The sequence below is a fragment of the Rhinolophus ferrumequinum genome, chromosome 8 (genome assembly GCF_004115265.2).
Source record: "Rhinolophus ferrumequinum isolate MPI-CBG mRhiFer1 chromosome 8, mRhiFer1_v1.p, whole genome shotgun sequence".
Lineage (NCBI taxonomy): Eukaryota > Metazoa > Chordata > Mammalia > Chiroptera > Rhinolophidae > Rhinolophus > Rhinolophus ferrumequinum.
In genome coordinates this window covers 57,025,417-57,051,353 of record NC_046291.1, presented here as the reverse complement: position 1 = coordinate 57,051,353, position 25,937 = coordinate 57,025,417, and the positions used below count along the sequence as shown (strand labels likewise).

Genomic DNA, 25,937 nt, shown 5'->3' with positions numbered 1-25,937 from the left:
GACAATCTGAGAAAAGTGATTTGCTATTATTTATAACATAGGATAATCATTTTTGGTCTCCTACCTCTTGGGGTTGGTGCTAAGAACACGTAAGTGAAAAGAGAGAGCCCACAGGCCCAAGCGGATCACACTCAAGTTAGAGGAGATGGCCATGTGAATTAACAATTACAGTACAAGCAACACACGCTATAGCCTGAGAATATCAAAGGGCATACACGTTTAGAACAAGCAGCAACTGAGTTGGGAGAGGAAAATGTAGTGAAGTGAATTGAGTCTTTAATTCTTTATTAGTTTGCTAGGGCTGCCATAACAACATGCAACAGACTAGGTAGCTTAAACAGAAATTATTTCTCACAGGTCTGGAGGCTGGAAGTTCAATATTAAAGTGCCAGCATGTACGGTTTCTCCTGAGGCCTCTCTCTTTGGCGTGTACATGGCTACCTTCTCACTGAGTCCTCACATGGCATTTTCTGTGTGTGCATCTCTGGTATCTCTCTAATGTCCTAATCTCCCTTTCTCATTAAGAACACCAGTCAGATTGGATTAGGATCCACCCTAACAGACTCATTTTAACTCAGTTACCTCAGTAAAGGCTCTAACTCCAAATATAGTCATTCTAAGGTATTGGGAGTTAGGACTTCAACATATGAATTTGGGGGGATACAATTCAGTCCATAACAACTGTATAGAGGAGTTAAAAAAATAAAGCATGATGAGCATAGGAGAACCTGACGTTTAGGGTACTCCAAACAGAAAGACCTGTGTGGAAAAGCATAGTTTGTGTCAAGGGAGGTATGAGAGAACATTACAGTATATTTCTTCTATTACTTAGGACCTATGGGATGCTATATTCACAAAGGGGGAAAGAGATTTAGAGGTCAAATAAGCCCAGGAAAGATAAGAAAATAATTTATGATTCAAGAACTATCTATTCTAATAGTGCTAGATGTAGAAAATGTCTAATTTTAGTAACAATAGGGTTTTCTCAATTCAAAATTGAATATATACATTCATATGTAAAGCTGGTAATGGCTATACATCATATTAGGCAACGAATGTTTCTCTTGGCACTCACCTGTTGGTAAAGGTTTTCCCAGTAATCCTGGGTCATTAGCCGAAACAAGGCTAAGAAGGCCCAGCCGAAAGTGTCAAAGCTTGTGTAGCCATAGTCGGGGTTTCTGCCTGCTTTCACACATTTGTACCCTTCTGGGCACTGACTACATGCAAAAAAGAATATCACAAGTCAGAGCGCCTTCAGGATGCAAGCTAAATAGTACTACAAAAAATTGGGAAACTCAAGGTTCCTTTTCTAGGGGGACAATGTTGAATAATGATTAAGAACCCATTATTTGGAGTCAGGAATAACTGGGTTTGAATCCCACCCCTGCTATTCTCTAGTTGGTGACTTTGTCAAATTACTTAAGTCCTCCAAGGCCTGGAGCCCTTCGTCTTTGAAAACAAGATAATAGCATCTATCTCAAAAGGTTCAGATTGTTATTAAGTTTAAAGAAGATCACGTATGCAAATTACCTCGCCTGGTTTGTGCACACAGTGTTTAATAAATGATTGCAGCTATTAGTATCATCATCATCACCACCACTATGAAAACGTGGAAGTGTTCACCAGATGTCATATAATCGTTCTTGTATCCATAAAAATTGACATATAGGCCTCTAACAAAAACGTGTTTCCACAAATTATTCTTGCAGTGAATTAGAATCAAGGATGTCAAAATACAGCAATTGTGTAAGATCATAAAGATTTGTAGCTTTAAGACTTTTTTCTTTCTAAGTGGAGTGGTATCTATGATGCCAAACACACACAGTGATCTGAGGGGGTCATTGGGAGCAGCAAACTTATCGTGTTTATTTTGATGTTCCCTGTATACACAGAGCCCCGTGAAGAGATATCTGGGTAGGGGGAGAGCAGGAACAAAGGCCCTGCAGCAGAATGAATTTGGTGTACAGGAGAAACAGCAACATGGGTATTTATATTAATACGAGATTCTTAAAGCATCTTTACCAAGTCTATGGGGTCCTTTTATTTAGAGTGGCCAAACTGATACTGCATTTAGTCAAGTATAATTAGAGTCATACTTGACTGAAGAAAGAGTAGAATTTGGGGATGGGAAGAAAAATTGATTTTGTCACTTCTTTTAAGAAAGAAAGGCTGGAAACTATCTAAGAAAATTTTCGTGGGATTTATTTTTTCTTAAGATTTATGTAACACGTATCTTGTTTTAATTCAAGTACTACCTCCACGTCTTGATTTCAAAGGTATACAGTAACTATGAATGTTATGAAGCCTGGACTCACTGTGGGATAGAATAAGTCAAATAATGCCATGAAATAAATGAAAACAATACAGAATCAAAGGTTTTTATCAATAAACTGATTTTTTTTTTTCCTTTTTGGCAGCCTTTAGACTAAAAACAAGTATTACATACCCTGAGTCTGTGCTGAAACCACAAAGGAGAGCATCTTTAGATCCCTCCAAGTAATAAAAATTTTCTGTTTAGGAAGAAATCAAACAATATAAGGTTATGGAAGGTAAGCTTTAATAGTGATACAGCAGGTAAGTTAATCAACATAGACATATTCACAACATTTAGGCTTGATCTCAGGCAATGTGCGTTCATTTATTTATTACATTCTCATATATTCTCCCTTAAATATTTATTGGTAACCTCTTATTGGCCAGGCAGTGAATCCAATGATAAACATGACAAGAAGGCCATTAGTCTTATAAAGCTTTCTTTATGTTTAGGTAAGGGTGGAGTTTAGGGATGGAGAAAAACACTTAAGTAAATAAATAAATGCACAAGGTGTTTTCAGATAGTGATAAATGCCATAAAGAAAATAAATGAACACAATGTGAAATAATGTGGTTAGGGAAGGCCTTTTTAAAGAGATGACATTTGAACAGAGACCTAAGCTCCACCGAGAAACTAGCCATTCACAGACACTGGCGACAAGATAATCTTGGCAGGGTAAAGAGCAAAAGCAAAGGCCCTGAGGTAGACACGAACTTGGCATATGGAAGAAACAGCAAGATGGCCAGCCTGGCTACAGTGCAGTGTGGGGAGGACTGTGGTGGCAGCGGTAGGTAGGGGCCAGATCACGTACAGCTATGCATGTCATGAAAAGGAGTTTGGATTTTCAGTATGATTAGAAGTAATAGAAGTGGGAAGTGAGATTATTATGCAAAGTGAAATGAATCGCACAGAAAAAGTCGAGAACTGTATGATTTCATTGATATGTGGTATATAAAACTGAAAACAACAAAAGAACAAGATAAACAAATGAAGAAACAAAAACTCATAGACACTGACAAGAGTTTAGTGGTTACCAGAAGGTAAGGGGGGAGGAGGTGGTAGATGAGGGTAAAGGGGATCAACTATATGGTGATGGAAGGAGAACTGACTCTGGGTGGTGAACACACAACGAGATATATAGATGGTGCATTACAGAATTGTACACCTGAAACCTATGTAACTTTACTAAAAATTGTCACCCCAATAAACTTTAATAAAAAAAAGAAGCAATCGAAGTGGAATGTAGAGATATGAGACAATAATTAATATTTTAAAATGTCACCGTGGTTGCTTTGTGGACCCTGGACTATATAGGAGAGCTAGTGCAAAAGCAGGGATACCAGTTAAGTGACTACAGTGAGAACTGCCATGGCTATAATTCAGAGAATAACTATGGATATGGAGAGAAGGGGATGGAAATAGAGTGGACATGATTTGCTGACGGAGTACGTGTGGGGTGTGTAGAAAAGGATGTATCAACTGGTAAGATGGTGGTGCCAGGAACTGAGATGAGGAAGACTGGGGCAAGAAATGGCCTAGTGAAAAACCAGGAGGTCTGTTTCAGCTGTTCTTAGTTTGAGATGATTATTAGGTATTAAACTATATTTGTCAAGTAAGTGATTGGATTGATATGAAAGTCTTGAAGTCAGTAGTTAATTAAGGATGGAGATATAAAGATGAGAGTCATCATCAAGTAGGTGGACTCAATGGGACTTGAGGCGTTAACCCAGACAGAAAGTGTAGTTATGGAAGGGAAGGGAAGGCAGAGGAAAGGAGCCGCCTACTGATCCCCAAAGCACTCCAGGAGAGGTGGAATCAGCAAGGCAACACTGTAAAGGAACAAAATTTGTTTTCTGAAATTCTCTCATTGTTTATTCACCAATAAACATTTATTTAGGACTTACTAAGTTCTGGATATTGAGAATATGGAAGTGAAATAAATGCACACTTTCCCCTTTCATGATACCCTTTGTGCCCATTTTCAGGTGTAAACCCATTCACTATTAAGGCTTATTCCTTAGAGAGACAGCTGCTCCAACTGTGCACAGTAAAGGAAAAAAGACTAAAAAAATCCATTCCTTTTAATAATGGTCCAACTTCCTATTTGGCTCAAGTCAAAGGAATAAAGATGTAATTATTAGGAGGCTTTTGGAGTAATAAAGGAAGAAAGGCTTCGAAGTCAGATATACTTAGATTTGAATGTTGTTTCTACTCCTTCCTATGTAAGTAAATTATCTTACCACTTGAATATTTTGTTACTGCATCTGTAAAATGTGGATAAGCATCCCTACTCTGTGGAGTTGTGATATAGAATAAATAGGATATTGCATATCAAGCCCCTTACACAGTGATCCCCACATTCCGTACAGCTACTCAAATAATAACAGTGGCTGTTATTATTAAACAATTTCAGATAAGACTAACTACCTTACACATCACCACTTTGTGTCATATAGAATGTACAATTCTTAGAATTGTACATAGTAAATAAAATAGTAAAGCCTCTTAGTTTGAGGTGAAAATTTAAGTGAGAGTGTGTATGAACAACTTAAAAAAAGAAAATTCTGTGCCTCAGAGTGGGTGGGCATGATAGAATGAGAACGGAGGAGGCTAAGATGCAAGTTTTTACACATAAACCTCCATATTTTTATTATGAAAGGATTACTTTATTATGAAAGGATTGCTTTAGAATTATCCTTTAAAGTTATACTGGTTCATGTTTACCAATGACCGAGAAGCTGCTGTGTAAGAGTGGGCTGTAGAGGTGTCTGTACTAGCAGTCTGCAGGCTAACACTCATTTCAGTACAAGAATGATTAAAAGTAAAGCAATAGCTCACTCTGGTCTTGTGCAACACTTTAAATAATTCCTATATAACTAGCCTGAAATTATTAGGCTAGTTAGCCTCAAGAGAATTTAAGGGTAACATGTAAATGGAAAATGTAATGCAGAGAAAAGAAAACATATGTCCACACAAATGTCCATAGCAGCATTATTCACAACAGTCAAAAACTGGAAACAAGCCAGACATCCGTCAGCTAATGAATGAATAAACAAAATGGAGTTTATGCATACAACGGAATATTATTTAGCAATAGAAAGGAATGCATTACTGCTACATGCTACACGGATAAAACTTGAAAACATGCTAAATGAAGGAAGCCAGACACAAAAGGCCACATATTGTATGATTTCATTTACATGAGAGGTTCAGAATAGGTAAGTCCATAGAGACAGAAAGGAGATTAGTGGTTGTCAGGGGCTGGGGGAAGCAGGGGAGGGGGCGTGACTGACAATGAGTGCAGGGTTTCTTTTGAGGAAGATGAAACTACTCTGAAATTAGATAGTGGTGATGGTTGTGCAACTCTGTGAATACACTAAAGAACACATGAAAGGGGGGATTTTATGGTATGTGAATTATTTCGCAATAAAGCTGTTAAATAAATATAATGCAGTATAATGGCAAAGGTCGTGGGTAGTAATGGATGTCTCAATTTCACAGTAAAATACACATTGGGAAAAATAGAAATTACAAAATTCACATAAGAAAAATCTGGAATGGATATTTAATCTAGTGTAGATTCTAGGAAAATTTTCTATTAATGTCAAGGCTAATGGAATAGAATAGTAAAACGTAATTGGTGACCCAAACATTCCACGATTAGTTTTCGCTGACCTGGCTCAGAAAGACAGCTTGAGCAATAATGTATGGCTTGGGCTTGCAGAGTCAAGGGTTTATTCCTCAACCAAGGAGCAATAATAAATCAACTCTGAGAAAACTAGTGCAGGGGATCAGGTAGAGTCTGAGTGCCTGCAGGTGACACACTGCATTCTGGGCGATTTCATCCCCAGGAGAAAGAAGTCTGGATGAAGGAGACAAGAACAGCCTTGGCAGTAGCGTAGACCAGTGCTGCGGTTTTTCCAAAAACTTTTCTATTAAATGTCTAGCATTCAGAAAATAGGAGTAAAAAGCTATCCCCCTTCATCCCCAAGAACTGCAGTATACTAATGCACAATAGTTACTAAAAATTTAGCTACAAACTGCAGTGGCAAGAAGGGAGATATCAAAGTAGACAGTGCTTAGCACCAAGGAAAATCTATAAATTGTGTATGTATAATCATGAGGCTAGACGATGGGCTCATTTATTTGATAACGAATTTAAACAGCACCTCCAAAGAGGCTCTGCTGTCAGCAACAGAAAACACTTTTAGAATATGTTCAGGCTTTGTGTGTAGGTTGTCTTTACCGTTACATTTCTTAGATGTCATCAAGAATTCCAATTCATTTACTTCACCACTTGTCCAGGTTAGAATCCAGGCACTCATTATCATCATTCTTTTACAGTTTCCTCAACTTCCATGCATTTCTCTCAGTCTATCATACAAACCTGGCAGAATCCAAATCTTATACATAATCTAGCATCCACTTTCTCCATACTTGCCCCCAAGTACCTGAATGTTATTAGACAAACCCTCACACCCAAGTGAGTGATTATATTTTAAATAAATGATCCGCAATATCAGTTGACATTCAAAAGAGACTACCTGTGCCATTACCTAAGATGACCACATAGTGCATGCTCCTCAAACCCGCAGAATTCCACTCCCAGCCAATGATCTCATCTCACACTTTTCTGAGGAAATAAAGCCACTGGATTTAACTTAATCCTCTTCTGATAACTCTGCAGCCTACTCGTCATCTTTCCTCCTGCTTCCATGGTGGAGAGACATGTCTCTCCCCTTTGCTCTTCCATTTTTATCAAGGAATTGACTTCTCCCTTGTCTCTTGAATTCTTAATCCATATTTTACTATTCACTCATTTTTATCACTGAAAAAACATTCCTATCAAATCTATCCTTTAAAAGAATGGCAGCTATTTCCCCCATTATTCTGCCTCCCTTTACAGCCAAATTTCTTGGAAAAATTGTCTGAACCTACCATCTTCTCTTCTACCTGATGTCTTATCCATACCATCACTACCATAGTCCAACCTTATGCTCCACTAATCCTACTACTTCACTAAAGTTTTCTCATGAATGTCTCTGGTGACTTCCATGATGTTTCAGCTAATGTATATTTCTCTAATTTCATCAACCTTTATCCTTGATCTTGTAGCATTCTTCAACACAAGCACTCCTTTTTTGTTTTCAACATACTTTCTTCTCTTGGCCTCACTATTTATATCTTTGTATGCTGCTTCTTTATGGGCTGGTCCTTCTGTGTCTTTTTCTGGGTCCTCTCTACCTGCTTTTTAGACATTAGGGTTGTGGACTTGAGCATCTTCTAAACGTCAAACCTACTTTGAACACCAGGTTGCCCATTCTCTAACTACTTACAAGCATTAGGGTTTTTCAGAAGGACATATGTATATCTTTACGTGCCCTTTCTTTTTGCTGATTACTTCAAAGTATATATATTTTCAAACCAGGCAGTTCCTCTATCTCTATGCTTTAATCTCCAGTTGTTTACTTAATATCTCCTCTTGGATGTCCCAGTGACATCTCGATTTTGAAAGTTTAATAGTGACTTTTCTCTACAAACCTGCCCACATTTCCCTCATTTCCCATTGCCACCTATTCAGTTACTGTAGCCAGACACCTAGAAGACATCCTCAAGCCCTCTGCTCTTCTTTAATCCATCAGCAAGCTCTTAGATTTTATCTTGAACTCTCTTCTCTTACTTCCTACCACCATTCTAGATGAAGCCACGATCTTCTCTTATTTGGATGACAGAAATATCATTCTAACTGGTCTTCCTTATTCCAATCTACCATCCACCTTTGCTCAATTATGTGGCAGTTCTTGCCCAAACATATGGCAGTGCTCCACAAACTGATTAAAATCACAGCATTTAAAATAAAATTGAAACTCTTTTCCATGGGCTAAAACATCCTTCATGATATGACCCTGTCTTTTTATTTTCTTACTTTCTGTTGCCATTCTGTCCCTCCTTGCTCAAGTCTAACCATATCACTGTTTTGTTCCATTCTGTGAACACAGAATACTCTAGGATGTTTCCATATGCTATTCCTTCTAACTCAACTAGCAGCCATCATACACACACTCCCACCCACATTGACACTATTTAATGGCTTCTTATTATCCTTCAGATTTCCTCCTAAAGGTCACCTCTTCAGAGAGCTTTTATCATTTAATTGGTATCTCAGCCCCTGAGATTTATTTTCTTTGCACAGCATTTATTAAAACTTGCAATATTTTTTGTCTAGTTGTCTGTTCTCCTAGTTTTAATCTTTGATTCCCACTAGAATATAAGCTCTGTGAAAGCTGAGGCTATAATTTTCATTACTATAGCTCCAAAGAAGTACTTAATAAACACATGGTGATAAATAAATGCCTGTATAAATATTACAGTAGGACCCATTTTCTATAACACAGAAAACAGGTAGGAAACCAAAGACAAACTTGACACAAACATCTCCTCTCTAAAACTATATTTCAGGAGAAAATCAATATTACTGTACAGAATTGAGGGAAAGGATTATGGAATAAAATTTCAATGTTAGCTAAGCTGTTACTCACATGTAAAGGCAATATGAAGACAAATTGCAAAATTCAAGGGCTCCTTCTACTCTTTTTGAAAAAAAAAATGCTTGAAACAACTCCAGAAGGTTAAAAAAATCATTCAAATTACAAACTCAGTAATGGAACCAAGAATCAGAATAAAAGGATCGGTAGTGATCCTAGTTAAAAAAGTTAAGTTGAAGGAAAAGTTTTACATTGATTCACAAAACAGAATGTGAATGTCAATAATTACCCACAAGCTATATTAATTTCATGGCATATAAACTAAGGAATAAAATTCCTTGGAAATTGAAAATATAATTTAAGGTCATATTAATAAAATCAGAAACTGAAAAAAATACATAAAGATAAAAGAAAGGACAAATATGCTAAATCCTTCAGCAAAAGCTGGTAGTTAAAAAATTTACATTAAATATTTTACTTGAAAACATTTTTTTTTTGGTCTTAGGCTTTTTAAAATTTTTCTTTATTTACAGTATTTAACTATAGTAACTAGGTTTTATTTGCTTTTATGTTCCCCAGTGAGTGGAAAGTACACATTTAGTAAAGTAAAAAAAAAATATGTATACAATTCTTTATTATCCAAGGAGAATTCTGACCTTTCCTTCCTGATTTCCTTCTGTCACAGGCACATACATTTGAAAGGTTTCTTGATTTCCACCCCACCTCTGGATCTAATTATCTGTTAGGATTTGTGGTTCATGTGGGCAACATCACACAGACACATTGCAGGTGTCAGACAGAAAGCACAGTCTTGCCTGATCTCATTCTCACCCAAACTTATCAACAGCTTTGGTGAGAGAAATGGTGTTAGGAGATAATCGTTCAGGAAACATGCAGTTCATGCTTTCTGTAACATACTCTAAAATATACTTGTGAATTAAGCAGACGTCTGAGACTATGTGTACAGATCATCTCATAAAGTACCTACAGAACTAGTTCTGATGCATTAAACTTTGATGTGATGGATTAGCTAGATTGAGGAAAGTCATTAGAAAGAACTGTGAAACTCACAATTGGTTATAATATAAAGATAGTGTTGATAAATCTGAGTAAACTGTTGCACTTTAAACAAATCTTTAGAAATATTATTGAGACATTTTAATATGTGAAAATTAATAATTATATTATGGTTAACATAAGTATATCATGTTATAGTCATAAGTATAATATACATGTAAAATATAATTATATTATGATATAATAAATTACCCTATAAACATCAGTATGAATCACACAATGAAACTATAGTTTATATTTTATGATGAAATGTAATGGTTAATAGCAGTAGGTCATAGCTAAATTTATTTCTCTAGAGCAAATTTATTCTTTTTTATCTTACAGAAATGGAGAATTATGGAAATATCTCATGTTTCTACCACCAGGGCTGCTAGAAAGGTTAGAACAAGGGAGATTTATAAAAATTTAACATGAGCCAAATCCATACTGTAGCAACTTTCTACATAGTTGAATAATTTTTAAATAATTAAAATGAAAGCCACATTTCATTGCTAAAGGAGACCAACGCTTTTAGCCTTATTTCAACTTATGAACAACTGTGGAGATAGTCTTACTTCTATAGTACTCTTCTTCGGACATATCTGGTACGGTCACGTTAATGTCATGTGAAGACTGCACACACTTGTGCTTCAGGTTGCCCATGAAGAGCTGCAGCCCGATCAGCGCGAACACGCTCAGACAGAACACAGTCAGGATCATGACATCCGAGAGCTTCTTTACAGACTGGATCAGGGCCCCCACAATGGTCTTCAGGCCTGAAGACGGGGTGAAAATGGTGTCCATAATGAAATAACGCCTCTGAATGAGAAACAAACACAAACACAAGCTTTCCTAGAAATGCATGCACTGTATCAAATCAATGACCTTGAAAAGCCTAATTCAAAAAGAAAGCCCACTAGGTCAAAGGGTAGATTTGGTGTTTCACATTTATTTTATTTAAATCCATATGCATATTACATATAGCAAATGATTGAAAATTGTAAAATATTTTCAAAGAATAACCAAATTGTCAAAATGAATAATTTGGTTGCCCAAACCATATCCACACTCACTTGTAAAAAGTAACGTTTAAAAGTGCCAGTTCAGGAAATGCTTGTCAAACAAACCATTTCCCTATAGTAACACTAAATCAAAGAAGAGGCTGCATTGCAGTATACAGTGACAATTTACCAATTTTCGGTTAAGAAATGGTTTGTCGAGGAAAGATAAGAAAACAATATGTCATGCAATACCTTCATGCTAACGTTTTTTCTCTCTTTTCTTAACTATATGAAAAGCAATTAAAACAAACTGAAATTTTCATTCCTGAATAAGCAAAGTGGAAAAAGAACTGTTAGACAGGAGGGAAAATTTCAAGTTGAGATGTGAGCCAAACGGCCATCTTCATCTTCTAAGACCCATGCAACTGATTAAACTCAAAGGCTGACTTTTAATAAGGATTCTGAAAAACATAAGAAATTAAATGTAATTAAAATTGCATAAGAGAAAGCTTTTCTTGTCTTTCTTCCAAATGATCAAAGTCAGCCCCGGTGTTTAACCCCACTCTCACCTGGAATGACTGAAATTGTTTTCAGTGCTCGGAGAACTCTGAATGTTCTCAACGCTGAGACATTGCCCAGGTCCACAAACTCTGTCACATATCTGTAATAAGGGAGTTTATACACAAACACAGTGACAACACACACACAAACAAACAAAGAACAACTCCCAAATAGTTGGAGTTATGAGTGGCCTAATGCTTTACACCAGTCACTTCTTACCTGGGATTACAGAAATAGTTTTCAAAGCTCTCAACACTCTGAAAGTTCGAAGAGCTGAAAGATTGCCTAGGTTTACAAATTCTGTTAAATACCTGTAGAATTAAATCAGAGTTATTCAGAATTTAGATAGAGTCTACGATACTTACCTGTGCCTTTAGTCAAGGTATTTCCAACATTTGGAACATCTTATTTAAAGACTTCTGCAAGTCTTTTTTTTCCCTATCATAATTAATTTAATTTAATTTGATTTGACTCAGTTGATGTGAGCAAAATACAAATATATTATTAAAATTGTTTCATATACTTAAATGCTTAAATAAACAATTACAGGCTTCAATTATTAGATCTTGGCCTTCTGGTAAAATAGGTATTTAATAATCCTATAAAACATCCGTGGCAAACGTTGAAAACTGTATGACAGTTGAAAGAAGCCAGACACAAAAGGCCATGTCCTGTATGATTGCATTCACATGAAATGTCTAGCACAGGCAGACCCATAGAGGCAAAACATAGATGAGTGGTTTCCATCCTGGGACTGATGGGAGTACGGAATGGAAGTGACTGCTTTTTGGGGTGATGAAAATATTCTTGAATTAGAAAGTAAGGATGATTGCACGACTTTGGGAACATACTAAAAAACACTGAATTTTATATTTAAAAAAGTAAATTTTATGGTATATAAATTCTATCTCAATACAAAAGGAGAGCCCCCTGAGAAGAGGCAGCCCTGTTTGACACAATGTTGTCGTATCAGCAGGTGGTAGGTGGGACTGCAGCAGCCACATGTGGTCACTACAGGAATTAGCCTGATGGACAGAGGTGGGACACGACTGAGGAGGGAAGTGGAGACTGGAAATCTGAAGATCCTTCTGTATTGGCTAAATTCCTCCAATGAACATGCGTTACTTTTACAATTCAATAGCAGAGCAAAAAATATTGCATCTAGGTTTGAGATTTAAAAAAAAAAAACTTTCTGACAAACATATTTGGGAAAAGAGTAGCAATATGAATAAATTAAAATTCTATGTTAAAGTAATATTTTACCCTTGAAAATAAACTATGGATGCATATGTAATACACATACAGTGCATTAATGTGAGGTTTAGTAATCAGTAACATCCCTTATAAAAAGATTTACTTCTATATTTTATTACACTTACTAGCGCTTGAATAATGTAGCTTACTAAAAAGAGCACCATCCTTATAATTAAAGGCCTGAGTTATTTCTGTGATTCTTACAGGTTTTATTAGTTTTTAAATAAGAACTTGGAAAAAGTGTGAACCTTATTGGCACCAAGTAGACTGTCCATCCAAGTGCTGGACATGGAGGGAGATGATCAATTTTAATGATGTCATACACTTTTGAGTGAGAAATGCTCTTCCTGAAAAAAAATTGTATCTGCCTATAAATGACTAACTTTCATATAGTTTCCTTTAAATGCAACCAAGATATGGAGAAAAAGTCAGAACCTAAAGCTCTATCCTTTTTTTGTTTTTAATCTTCATTTAATTTATTGGGGTGACATTGGCTAGTAAACTACATAGGTTTCTAGTGTACATTTCTATAGTACATCATCTATATATGACACTGTGTGTTCACCACTAAAGCTTTGGTCTTACTGGAATACTATGTTGTCTGTGATTTGCATGAGATTGACGTTTCAAAAAACCGAATGTAGTACTTACGCAAAAACAATGACGATAAAATCAAGCCAGTTCCATGGGTCACGAAGGAAAGTGAATTGTCCTATACAGAAGCCTCTTGCAAGGATTTTTATAAGTGATTCAAAAGTATATATTCCAGTAAAAGTGTACCTAGACACAAGAATCCATTGGGATATTAAGTATGAAAAAGAATACATCAGCATGTGAATCTTCGTAATTTATTTTTGTCTGATCGATCAAAGAAAGACATCTATTGCAGTGTGGCTGTTGGTTTACAGACCCACTCTAAGTATTACAATAAACTACAGTAAAGGTCGTTCCAGAAAAGCTTAAAATGTTCCTATCAGAAACTCTTTAGAAAGTAGGGGTATTTAAAATTACTAAGAACATAAATGTTAGATCTGCCTAGAAAATTCCCACACTGCTCCTATCAGAAATACACCAAAAGAAATATGTAACATGTCTAAGAACAAGGCAGCACATCTGATAAGTTTATTCTTCTAGAAAAGACTGTATCATCTAATTATTCTATTTTACTGCTAGCAGGTTAATACCATAGAGGAGAAAAAATAATGGGAAGAAAAGCAATTATATAACATTGGAAGACAAACACCACAGTTTTAATAGATGTAGTAACTTCCTGGTAGGAAAAGAAAAGAATAAAAATGATAATACTAAGACCATATCAAAATGTACTTATACCGACTTACTCTACATTCTTGGTCCAGTCTGGAGGGTTCTTCATGGTCATAAATATGCAGTTCGTCAGAATAGTGCACATGATAAGCATGCCGAATAAGGTAGCTTAGAATCAAGGAATATGAAGAAAGACCACAGCGGGGACTTGGAATATTTGATAATAACACTTGTTGAAATCTTTTCCTTAAGAAATACTTATAAATAGTTATATAAGCTGTCTTTTTAATATCTCTGAACAAGGGAGTAATAGATAAAAGTAATTTATCCTAAAATGCTAAAACTGCCATTTATCCGATCTTCTCAGAGACCTACACCAAATTATACTGAAATGATAAACTAAAGCCAGAGTCTTTTCAGGTACAAAAGGACACAAATCCATTATTTAAATAAAAAGCAAAAACAACATTTTAAAGAACCATTGCAAGTAAGCATTTTAAAAAGGATATGAGTGTACTAAAATCTTAATAGATATTCTTCTTAGAGGACAGAAAGGAGAGAGCATGTACAATGCAGGTGTGGCATTGAAACGGAAGATTGCTTTCCCTTTGTTCAATACTATGAAAGTCTGCAGAATCAAAATGAAAACAGGATGAAATTGAGAATCCAAAATTTCAATCTAGTTAATCTCAGTAGCAGCATGTTAAAAAAACAATGCCATGAGACTCAAGCAATGGGGTTCCAACACCACTTATGTGGCTATATGTCATGCTGGCCAATGAACTCCAAGTCCATTTCTTCTCAGTGAACTAAGAAGTGAACTTTTTAGGAGCATGTATTGCTCAGAGCTCCCAAAATATAGTATGTTGGCTTTTTCACATCCCTTTAACACCCACATCAGGAACAATAACGTGTAGCTACTGGAATTAGTTTAAAATACCACTTCCTTCTTTCATTATACTACATTATAAGCAAACCAAATAGAAACCAGCTATCCTTCATTTTTACCATAAAAGCTTGAGAATTTTAATGCTTGTTGGCTATTGTCATGGTTAGTAAAAGTGCTCTAAAAATACGAGTTTTTTTCAAAAACATATTTTCACAAATTTAAGGAATGTTAGAGTTGGAGGAATCCTATTATCCAGTTCAATTTTCTTATTTCAGAGGTAATACTAATAAAAGCTAAAATAAAAGACAAAAATTAAGGTACTTTCTTGCTACTATCCATAGTAATTTTTAAAAGTAATACAAATAGAACCAAACATTTTAAAAATATGTTATGTAACCATTACTTAATGAGGGACATTTTCCCAAATTCAAAACCTTGTCTTATGTTTCTGCATTGGCAGGCAAATTTTTTGTGTTATTTAGAAGACATGCAATTTGTCTTTTTGCTGCTGCTGTTGTTGTTGTTTAATCTGAATTTTATATAAGTTAATAAGTGGGCTTCTGGTAATAAACATTTGTCACTATTTGGGGACATAAGTTCAAATATCTTGCTTTTCAATTGTACGTGGCAGTATTCTCAAGAAAATGAATCAGACTCTACGATTTTCGGATGCCTTTTTATATTCCTGGTCCCTTTCACGATACTTGTTATGTCTAAACATAATTTAACATCAAATTCACTTTTACATTAAAAACTAGCTTTAAAATTAATATCTAGTCTTTGAGTACAACTGTTGTTTTATTAAAACTCAATATACTGTAGCAGTATATGAGCAGCTATGGCGTAAGAGGCAATGCAAGGAGCTTGAACATAAATGAGGCATGAGTTTTGCCTTCAAGGAACTTCCTAGAAAAGTGATAAGAACACAATAACTCTGGTATAAGATGTGGCAGGTAACACACAGAGAAATACAAATGGAGGAGTATGAGAGTAAAGAGGGGACAGGGTCACATGTCTGTCAGAATTATCTGGGAGACTTCAGGAACCAGAGGTCAACTGCGCTGATATGAAAAATCACAACATTACTCCCAGCCTTGGCAAGATCAAGTTACCTTGGACTTGAAATTAAAACAAAAACAAACAAACAAACAAAAAACCCAAAAAAGATTAGTTTGCTATTTTTAAAGAGTTAATTTTAATTTGCATTAAAAAACTTCTTTAGGAATGTCGGGCTTTATACACACCCAGGTGTCACAGACTTTATACATAGGAAAAGTAGGCATGACTATGAAATTTTAGAGATCAATATGCGTCTCTCCAGTAAATTCTAAAATCCTACTAGCAAATCCATAGATGTCAAAGTCTGAATAAATTCTTTTAAATTTTGCTCATTTCTTTAAGAATTTATCAAATAAAAATGAGAATTATGGTGCTTAAGGAGGGAAGGCTTTACAGTTGGACAGGTATGATTCTTAACACCAAATCTACCATTCAGCAGCTTGAGAGCTAGTATTTACTGTCTGTGAAGTTTTAAGTTTCTCATACATGTAAACTCTTAGTAAACGAGGGAGCAGCTGCTGATATTATAGGCAACATATAAGTACCAAGGACACGAAGATAAGATAATGTTACTGTCCTCTTAATACCCATTGTAGTGAGTGACGTAATTTATTCTTTCCTAAAGTCACAAACTGACTTACAATAAAGGTGCTGCGTAACACTATTGAAAAGCACTTACATATTCGTCACTGGCTATTGTCATGGTAAGTAGCAAGTGTTCCAAAATAAAAATAAAGCCCTAACTTCTATTATCAGTTTATTAAGTGTTCTTTGTTTTAACAAAGCATTGATAATTATAATCAAATATAAATTAAAATCTGCATCCAAGTCAAACTGTATGGCTCATTAAGATTTTTAATTCAAGCAATAATTATAATGTAGCAGAAATAAAGTTTTTGTCAATTAGTGTGAGTAACATGAATTACTGAGGAATCAATTAATAGAGAATACAATTCTAAACCTGCAAGTAGAAGTTAAAGCTAAACTACTTTTATCAAGAATGTTAGAGGAGCTTGGACAAGCCACAAAAAGTTGATAATTTACAACTCCAAACTATAAGGAAATAAAAAGACTCAGTTATCCCTTTGTGTATTTGTTCAGATGCTAACAATAGAGAACCATGAAAATAGATTACTTTGCCTCAGTATGCAATTCTACCCAACTATATTAATGCTGATGTGGGTTAGGCTTTTGATGTGGTTGGTTTTATATTATTTGAAAGGAGCTGGGGCCAAGGTGAGGGGGTGGAGTCCCACCCCAAATATTCTCTATTAAATTAGCCTATCACATAGCTAAAATTACTCCATTAGTTAATAAGTCCATCATCCTCCATTCAAATGCAAACATTATGTCCTTACCTCCCAAATCACTTTAAGCAAATATTAGTTTATATCTCTGACTTAGGGATTATTCCAGCAAGATTCTTTCCTCCTTAAGGAATATATATGGTTAAGTAATATACAGGCTTCCTTTGGAAATGAGAAATACAGTAGGTATCCATGCAAAGCCAGGAATTTTTCAGGATGAAGTAATAAGTAAAATGAGAAAGTACTGTTTATTTTGCTGGTTTCATTATTTACTCATTCATTTATTAAAAGTTGTTAGCATTGTGGTTGCTTTACAACAGAAACTAAACTAAGAGTTGTTGCATTTCAGTAGGTGTAGAGTTGTTTGTATCTCAGTAGAGAGTAAAACCAACTTAAATTTTAAAAAATCTATGACAAAATTTACTAGTGTATAACATTTTGCAAGTTGCTTAATTTCCCCAAGCCCTTTGTCTCATCAAAAAACAGGGCATCACTTCCTATCTCACTAGGTTGTGATACATACCTGTGCTAATTTGTATAAAATGTCTAGTGTCTGACACAGAGACCCTCAATACCTATTAGCATTTTTCTTTTCTGTGTCAGATTACTGATTGGTTAATTAGAGTGCTGTGTAATATTTCAAGGTTCTCTCAGGTATTCTACTTTCTATTGCTATGCCATCAGCTTGATGAAATGATGGTTTTAATGTGAATCAAAATATGAGATATGGCCATTCATAGGAACCACCACCGAGGCAGACGGTGTTTCTACCATCAAAATTAACTGTATTACATTTTATATTTCTCAAGACATTTCAAATATGTTCTTTATTTTATTTGCCAGATTTCTTATCAAGAAATATTCCCTTTTATTCATTTCTTAAACAAATCAAAATAATTTTTTAAATGGACTTTATCCTGCCTTTCTTGACCTCTCAAAGATCAGTCTGCAGGCACTGTGCAACAAAGCATTGTTGGAGAAAATCATAAAATCTGCTGAGCTAATCGTTTACTGTCTCCTCTTTTCTCCTCTTCATCTTCAACCTGGTTGTATCTGCTACTGTGTCAAAAATTATTTAATTCCCCTTCGCATTTTCTCAACAGAATAACCTTTTAGCAGTCATTTCAAACTTTTTCCCATTTCCTTAATTCAGTCAACACCTTCTCCATGCTGCTACTCTCAACGTTGACTCTCAAAGGACAATTTCCCCTCCTGTAGTATGGAAAAGACTGACACCAGTTATCATGCATTTCCCCTGATGTACCTACATTTACTTCAGCATATCACTCTTAAATCCCTCCTCCTATTTGCAACTCAAGCCTCAGACAAAAAGGCTTCTTTCCACTTTCTAATGCAAATACAATCAGACCTACAAATACAACATTGTACCTTGTCCGTGAACATCATCAACTAACTACATTACTCAAACCTTCTATATTTTTCACTGACTCAGAATGATTTTTCTTTACTTCCAAACATGCTATTTTATACTCTATGTTTAAAATGTTTTCAATTGATTTGGTACCGCAAATGACCACCTTTCTAGTGGAAAATTTCTCAAATTTCTCAACATGCACATACTGTCACTATTTCCTCTTTTTATTTGCTCTCCATTATTATTTTGCTTTGATTTCCATCATCTAACACAAACTGCTTACAAAACATAAACAACTCATCCTTTTTGTTCATTCCCATAGCCTTTCACTATCCTCAACTTTCTGGGTAATTTCATGAGGTACTTGTTTGCCTTATTTTTTGAACAATGGAAAATTCTCTGATTTATGCCCTACCTCTGTGACCATCTATCTCAGACTCCTCTTTCTCTCCAACACCTTAAATGAAGCAGCTCCCCAAACTCCATTATGAGTTGAGTGATCTTATGTATTCCCATGGATTCAGCTGTCACTTCCATGCAAATGCAATCTGGACATATCCTCAGATCTTACTTCTCAAACTGACAAGTATTTTGATCCTACCTATATCTATTTTTGGTATGTTCAAAAAGGCAGAACATACATATTCTGAATATCATACATAAGTATTTACCTTAATATTTTTGTCATGATGTGCTTTTTTTCCCCCCCCAAGTTCCACTTGATCGCAATTTAAAATAACTTTCTGTACTGAAAGAAGCAGAGACCACACCACTGCAGTTACAGTAAACTCACTTTTTTGTCTGCGTAGTAGGGGTCCAGGTCCTCTAGGGGCTGTGACACCATGCCTGGAGGAATGTCCCCATAGATGAAGGGCAGCTGTTTACCAGCTTCCAGGTCACTGCTTGGCTTTGGGCCTTCTTCATCATCATCTTTCTTTTCTTCTTTGGGTTCCTTTGTTTTTCCCTCAGCAATACGCTGTTCAATGAGGGCAAGAGACTGTTTTGTGAAGTAGACAAAGCTCTGAGGTCCTGGGGGTGGCAACATTGCCATCTTTTCATCCTGTATATTTTATTTCCCTTTCAGCTCCTTACATAAAAGGCCTAAGTGGAAACAAAGAAATAAAGCCTTAAGTGTTTGCCAGCCAAGGATGGCCCATTAAAATTAATAATAATTAATAATAATAATAATAATAATAAAAACAAACAGATTTTGGATTTCAACTACAAAAAGTAAAGTTTTCACAGAATTATAGGCATGTTAAATTAGCATTTATTCAGATACAACTCAAATATTCAAAGACAAGAGGAAGTGCACTTTATCATTGAGCAGTTCTACTATTTAGATAAGTAAGAGCTGCTAGAGGACTGAATCTAGAGAATATAGGGGAAAAAATAATAGTTAAACCAGATTTGAGTCCAGGCTTTTTTTTTTTTTTAATGTGTTTTTTCAGGATCCATCAGCTCACGTCAATTAGTTGTTTCAATCTGGTTGTGGAGGGCGCAGCTCACAGTGGCCCATGTGGGGATCGAACCGGCAACCTTGGTGTTATCAGTACCAACTGAGCTAACCAGCCACCCCTGAGTCCAGTCTTATCTGCTCTCTGAATTGTAATTAGAAGGCCTTTCAATAGTTTTTCATTTTACTGATATCTGAACACCTGACAATATCACTGAAGGAAAGCACTAGACAGATCTACCCTGGCTGTAGGGAATACACTTGCAAATTTGGTCCCATCCTTTGCAGGATGACCACAACATTTATGCTATGAACCATTTCTCTTTTTCAAGAATAAATGGTACATCACGTTGGACATCAAGACAACAGGCATAAGCTGGAATGTTCTGGGCAAGCTTAGATATATGCTCATGTGACCCAAGAGAGGTCCTTGGATAAATTACTAAATTGGACCTAAGATCCTGGCATTGCCTTGTAATACTTTCGGTTTTATGGGAGCATATGAGACTAATGGTCTTGATCATTATTATTTATCATGTGCTTTTCTGAAAGATAGATTTCATGGCTGTACAGTAGTACCAAAAACAAACATGAGCAGAACTTAAATCTCAAATTCTTAAGACTTAATCATACTGACATCACTACTGTTTGGAAATCCTGCACCTTTCTTAACTAGTATCCAGAGCCTGGGACTTCAGATAATTGAAGATTCCCAACTTCGGGCTTGAAGGCTGGAAGCACCATGGGCTATATCCAAATACTGCTTGGCATAGCATTTGATATGCAATAAAAGGTTTGTGAACTCCCTTGATAGATCTTTTAATTTGCTGCCTTGAAATTTCTGTGTTATTTTTATCAAAATAAAATACATATTTTTAGCTCTAATTTTGGTGGACCCTCCAATACTTCTTGAGTATCATTGGTTTACCATTTTTGAAGATTGTACAGATTTGCAAACTGCCAACTGTTCTATCTCTGATGTTTTATCTTACCCTTTGCCAGTTCAGTAAAACTGATGGCTATAATCCATTATATATTTACGTATTTAGGTGATGGTCACAGTATTTGTTTTGTTACCTGAAATTTAAAATTTAACCCAAACTTTTATACTTAAATAGGCAGTAAGAAGACTAGAATTAAGACAGCCTTTACGAATCTATATACAATCTATTTCCTCAATACAATACCTTCATTTGCTTTTAACTTTATAGTTTCTTAACGTGGCATCAGAACAGTCAAGTATAGCACAACATTATTTACCAATAATTGCCTATCTTCATTATGGATTTATCTAGCCCATTTCACTAGAAAGCTAGTTTGAACCAGGGTAACTCTCCCCAACCCCTTAGGCTCTGGTAACTCCTAGTGGTTCTTCATGCTTCATCAGTGCTAAGGAGCCTTCCCTGACAAGGGAAAGGTGCACTATCTGTGTCACCTTTAAACTACAGTCCATAAATACATAAGCTTTACTTAACCTACTGTTAGAATTAAAAGTCTCTGGGAACCTCTAAGATTATGAAATCCAACAGAGAGCAGTGCATCCTTAGCCTATAATTGTGCTGGAATACAATAGACCGACCTCTCGATTTTATAGTTAGTCTTTGTGGTTCCTAACAATCCAAAATATTATGGGGAATAAAAACATCTTTCTAGAGTGAGGGAGTTCTGTGTTTTTATTCCAGTGCTGGTTGCATGATGTGTATAGTTTGGAAGAGTTCACTGCACTGTATATTTAAGATATATGTATTTTTCTATAAGAATATTATACTTTTTGAAAGGTTAAAGAAGGGTAAATGCAAAATTAAAAAGAACAAAAAAGAAACCTTCTTCAGAAAACACAAACTAAGAGAATTCATCCTTGTACTAAAGTATACATAGGAGTTTTTAGGCAGAAGGAAAATATCCTAAGAACAGAAGAATGAAAACATAGAAAGAATTGAAGAATGTAAGCATGGGTATGTATCTATGTATATATGAAAAAACTGACTCTACCATGTAAAGTGAACAGTGACTATACAAAGCAATAACGATCATGCCTTAGGGATTTTAAGACAATGTAGAATAAAATGCAAAATGAATTCCAGTTTGTATATTTTCTTAAATCCTTCATCATTGTTTGTATATACAGCCTAAATTTCCTTTAATCTTATCTGACTTTGTTATTTCAGTTACATTTCAATGGTTTTATTAAAGTAATTGTTCTCAATTTTTTTAAGTATGTTGAATATTTTTCTCTGTTGTGTCGAAAACACTGTTCAAGAATTCCCTAAGAGTAGGGCCAGCCCGGTGGCTCAGGCGGTTAGAGCTCCGTGCTCCTATCCGAAGGCTGCCGGTTCGATTCTCACATGGGCCAGTGGACTCTCAACCACAAGGTTGCCAGTTCAATTCCTTGAGTCCCGCAAGGGATGGTGGGCCCCACACCCTGCAACTAAGATTGAACACGGCACCTTGAGCTGAGCTGCAGCTGAGCTCCCAGAGCTCCCAGATGGTTCAGTTGGTTGGAGCATGGGCTCTCAACCACAAGGTTGCCAGTTCGATTCCTCGAATCCCGCAAGGGATTGTGGGCAGCGCCCCTTGCAACTAAGATTGAACATGGCACCTTGAGCTGAGCTACCACTGAGCTCCCAGATGGCTCAGTTGGTTGGAGAGCATCCTCTCAACCACAAGGTTGCTGGTTCGACTCCACACAAGGGATGGTGGGCTGCGTCCCATGCAACTGTCAACGGCAACTGGACCTGGAGCTGAGCTGCATCCTCCACAACTAAGACTGAAAGGACAACAACTTGAATCTGAACTAAGATCGAAAGGACAACAACTTGCCTTGGGGGGAAAAAAAAAGTCCTGGAAGTACACGCTGTTCCCCAATAAAGTCCTGTTCTCCTTCCCCAATAAAATCTTTAAAAATGAAAAAAGAATTCCCTAAGAGTATACTGTTATATAAAAATTACTATTTTTTAGAATAGCCTTATTTTGAAAGGCCCTTCAATAACTTAAAAGTAATTAGAGAATGAATCTTACATGACCAACCATCAGTTAAATTATTTGCAATACTATTATTTATATTAAAATTTATTTTTATATGTCATCATATAATTACCTGTGAGCAGAATTAACAAAATATGCTTTGAGGGGAGTTTCTTTATTAAGCTACAAAAGACTACAGCAAGAAGACCTAAACATTATTAATTTCTTATTGTTCAAATTATTAAGACAAAATGAAGTTGATCTTGAAGATTACTCCCCTACAGGTTATAAAAATAGTGATTGTTATATGTGTGAAATCATGTGATGCTAATATTCCTTTCAGATGTTCATTCCATGTTATTACTCAACATTTTTTTTTTTTAAAGTGATCACTAAGCTCTAGACAGAATGCCAGGTGCTCGGGACACAAATACAAACTAGGCAGCATTGGTCCTTGTCCCGTGGGACCTACAGTCTATTGGGGAATATGAGCAGGTAAACAACTGCAGGTAGGTTTCAGGTAAACAACCTACCATATGAAAGCAATGCGAATACACAGGAAAGGTACCTGACCTGGACTCCCGAAGGTAGGATTTGGACAAGGAGGGAAGTTGAGTAGAAGTTCGCTGTTCTTTACAACCTATATCCCTAATAAGTCCTACACCTTGACACTTGGACTTCATTCATAAGATTATTTATTAAGCGCTTGCTATGGTCCAGGAGCTGTCTTTCTTATTTTCTAGATTTTTCCCCAGTCTGATCATCGTCACTACTCTCAGCTTTTCCAAACAACAAAAAATTATCTTTGGCTTTGTCCTTCCATTGAATTTGACATGTGTAACTTCATAAACTCTTTAAATTCTATCTCTGGATTTATCTAACCTCAGGTGATTCTAATGTAAAAAAAATTTAAATATGCACAAACCTTGTAAGATTGAATCACAATTTAGCTATATTGTGGATAATATAAACCAAAGTTTCTACATTCCATAGTTTTTTTTTTTTTTTTTTAATTTCAGGTTTAGAGAGTTAAAATTCTCCAGTTCATGGCCCATTGTCACCACTGGCCATGCAAATCTCTATTTTTTCTGTCACACCATATCCCACTCCGCAACATTCCACCCCCTTTTCATTCCCATTCTTAGGCAATCGTCCAAATGTATTTAACTGTACATCTTTGTGTTATTATGTTTTCTTGAAAATCTATTATTATCTTGGATGTATATATCTTTAATTTACATAAATTGTGTTTTCTTTTTTTGTTTTACTAAGCACTATGATTTTAATATCCACCCATTTTACTATAAGTACATCTAATCGGTACATGTAACTACAGCACAATACTCCAAAGTATATCAGCGGATATTTTACCTAGTTGCTCTCTTATTTGGAACACCTGGGAGCCATTTAGCCCTCCACAATCCAGAGACAGATCCATGTTTTATAGGCCTGTAGCCTATATAAATGGGGGGAGGTGATGAGACAAAAATGCAAAATACAAATTGGATACAAAAGTAATTATTTATTAAAAGTGACCTCAGAAATTAAATGGATTGGCCATTTTTTAAAAACTAACCAATACTACGAACACCACAAATTCCAAAATTTAATTAATCAACTCTTTAGCACATATTTTTAATACTTTCCCTCCATTTTTGGCTTCATTCTCTTTGATCATCTCTTTGCAGGGCAACAGTTTTGTAATTGGGGGAACAGAAGCAATTTAGTCTTTCCTGTAGCTCGACTGATTGGAATGTGTACGTGTGTTTAGTCTTGATAGTTGAGCAAATTTCTTTGAGCTACACAACTTGTTATTGTTAGCAGCAGGTAAGTTTTTAAATATTATCATCAAATTTACAAAAACCACCATCAACTTGTTCAGTCACTCTAACTCTTGTTAAGAGGCTAATCTTAAATACTGTGAGTTGATATTACTCATCAACCACATGTCATCAATGTCCTCAATGTCGTTTTATATTACCTCATGTGTTTGGGTATTTCATGGCAAACTAGCAAGAAATTCAAATACTTTTTCCCCAATATAGTCATATGATTCACTCTTCGTCATCAGCTGGATTATCAAACAATCCAAGAACCTGTTTAATACTTCTGTAAGAAAGGCACCTCTTCCTCTCAGTGAAATTCTGTTTTTCTTACTTTTGCTTCTGATATGACAAAACATTTTGTTATATTTCACTGCTCACGGTTAGTACCAATTCTGTTGCTTTCACTGACCATCTTATAATTTGTTTCATATCCCACTAATTTTGTATCTGAATTTTCTCTCAGTACTTTAATACAAAAAGTTAAATATGACAAAGTGCTCTTCATATATAGAGGGCGCGAAAAGCGAAAAAAAAAAGTATATACATTTTAAGGTAACATCTCTTAAAATGTGTATACATTTTTTTGGCACCCTCGGTATATATGCATTTCTATTTACATGCATATACACACATATATATTCAATAATATGCAATTCTTAACTTAAAATATTCTTATATATCTTTCCAAACGGCAGTTAAATTGGAGCTTTAGCATGTTGATGAATAAATATCTTGCACCTCAACTGTATTTGGGTTTCTCAACAAATCTTTAAGGGCATAGTTTTAGAATTTCATTATACCTATTTTGTGTAGCTTGGAAAGCTTTATAATAGGCAGAAAATATAAACAGAAAATTCCAAGTTGGCATTGGTGTTTAAAACATGCCATCTATGAAATGAAACCAAAAAATATGTAACTGTTAAAAAATATCAAAGTAATCACAATTTCAGGTACTGGGGAGGCAATTTCTTTCCCTGGAAAGATTACAAGAAGGAGCTGAACACAGCGCCTGTTTTACAAACTTAGCACTGTTTTTATAAGAGGGCATGTGATAAACGTACATGACTGCAAACCACATAAATGCATCCCATTGAACTAAAAAAAAGGAGTCTCCAACTCAACTT

At 35.6% G+C, this 25,937-nt stretch overlaps 1 protein-coding gene across 4 annotated transcripts in view; it reads right to left on the bottom strand.

Moving 5' to 3' along the window:
* Positions 1 to 25,937, bottom strand: part of SCN9A (sodium voltage-gated channel alpha subunit 9) — a 130,996-nt gene that overhangs the window by 59,315 nt on the left and 45,744 nt on the right. For 2 of the 4 annotated variants that reach the window (XM_033112803.1, XM_033112805.1), the window contains exons 2-9: positions 19,361 to 19,668; positions 14,447 to 14,565; positions 14,012 to 14,101; positions 13,323 to 13,451; positions 11,637 to 11,728; positions 10,431 to 10,631; positions 2,447 to 2,510; positions 1,076 to 1,217 (exon numbers count right to left, since the gene is read on the bottom strand). In XM_033112803.1, the coding sequence (XP_032968694.1) occupies positions 1,076 to 1,217; positions 2,447 to 2,510; positions 10,431 to 10,631; positions 11,637 to 11,728; positions 13,323 to 13,451; positions 14,012 to 14,101; positions 14,447 to 14,565; positions 19,361 to 19,618 (1,095 nt within the window). In that variant the 5' untranslated portion in view covers positions 19,619 to 19,668. Of the gene's footprint in view, positions 1 to 1,075; positions 1,218 to 2,446; positions 2,511 to 10,430; positions 10,632 to 11,425; positions 11,518 to 11,636; positions 11,729 to 13,322; positions 13,452 to 14,011; positions 14,102 to 14,446; positions 14,566 to 19,360; positions 19,669 to 25,937 lie in introns of all 4 variants that reach the window. The other 2 variants (XM_033112804.1, XM_033112806.1) reach the window with 1 other exon arrangement.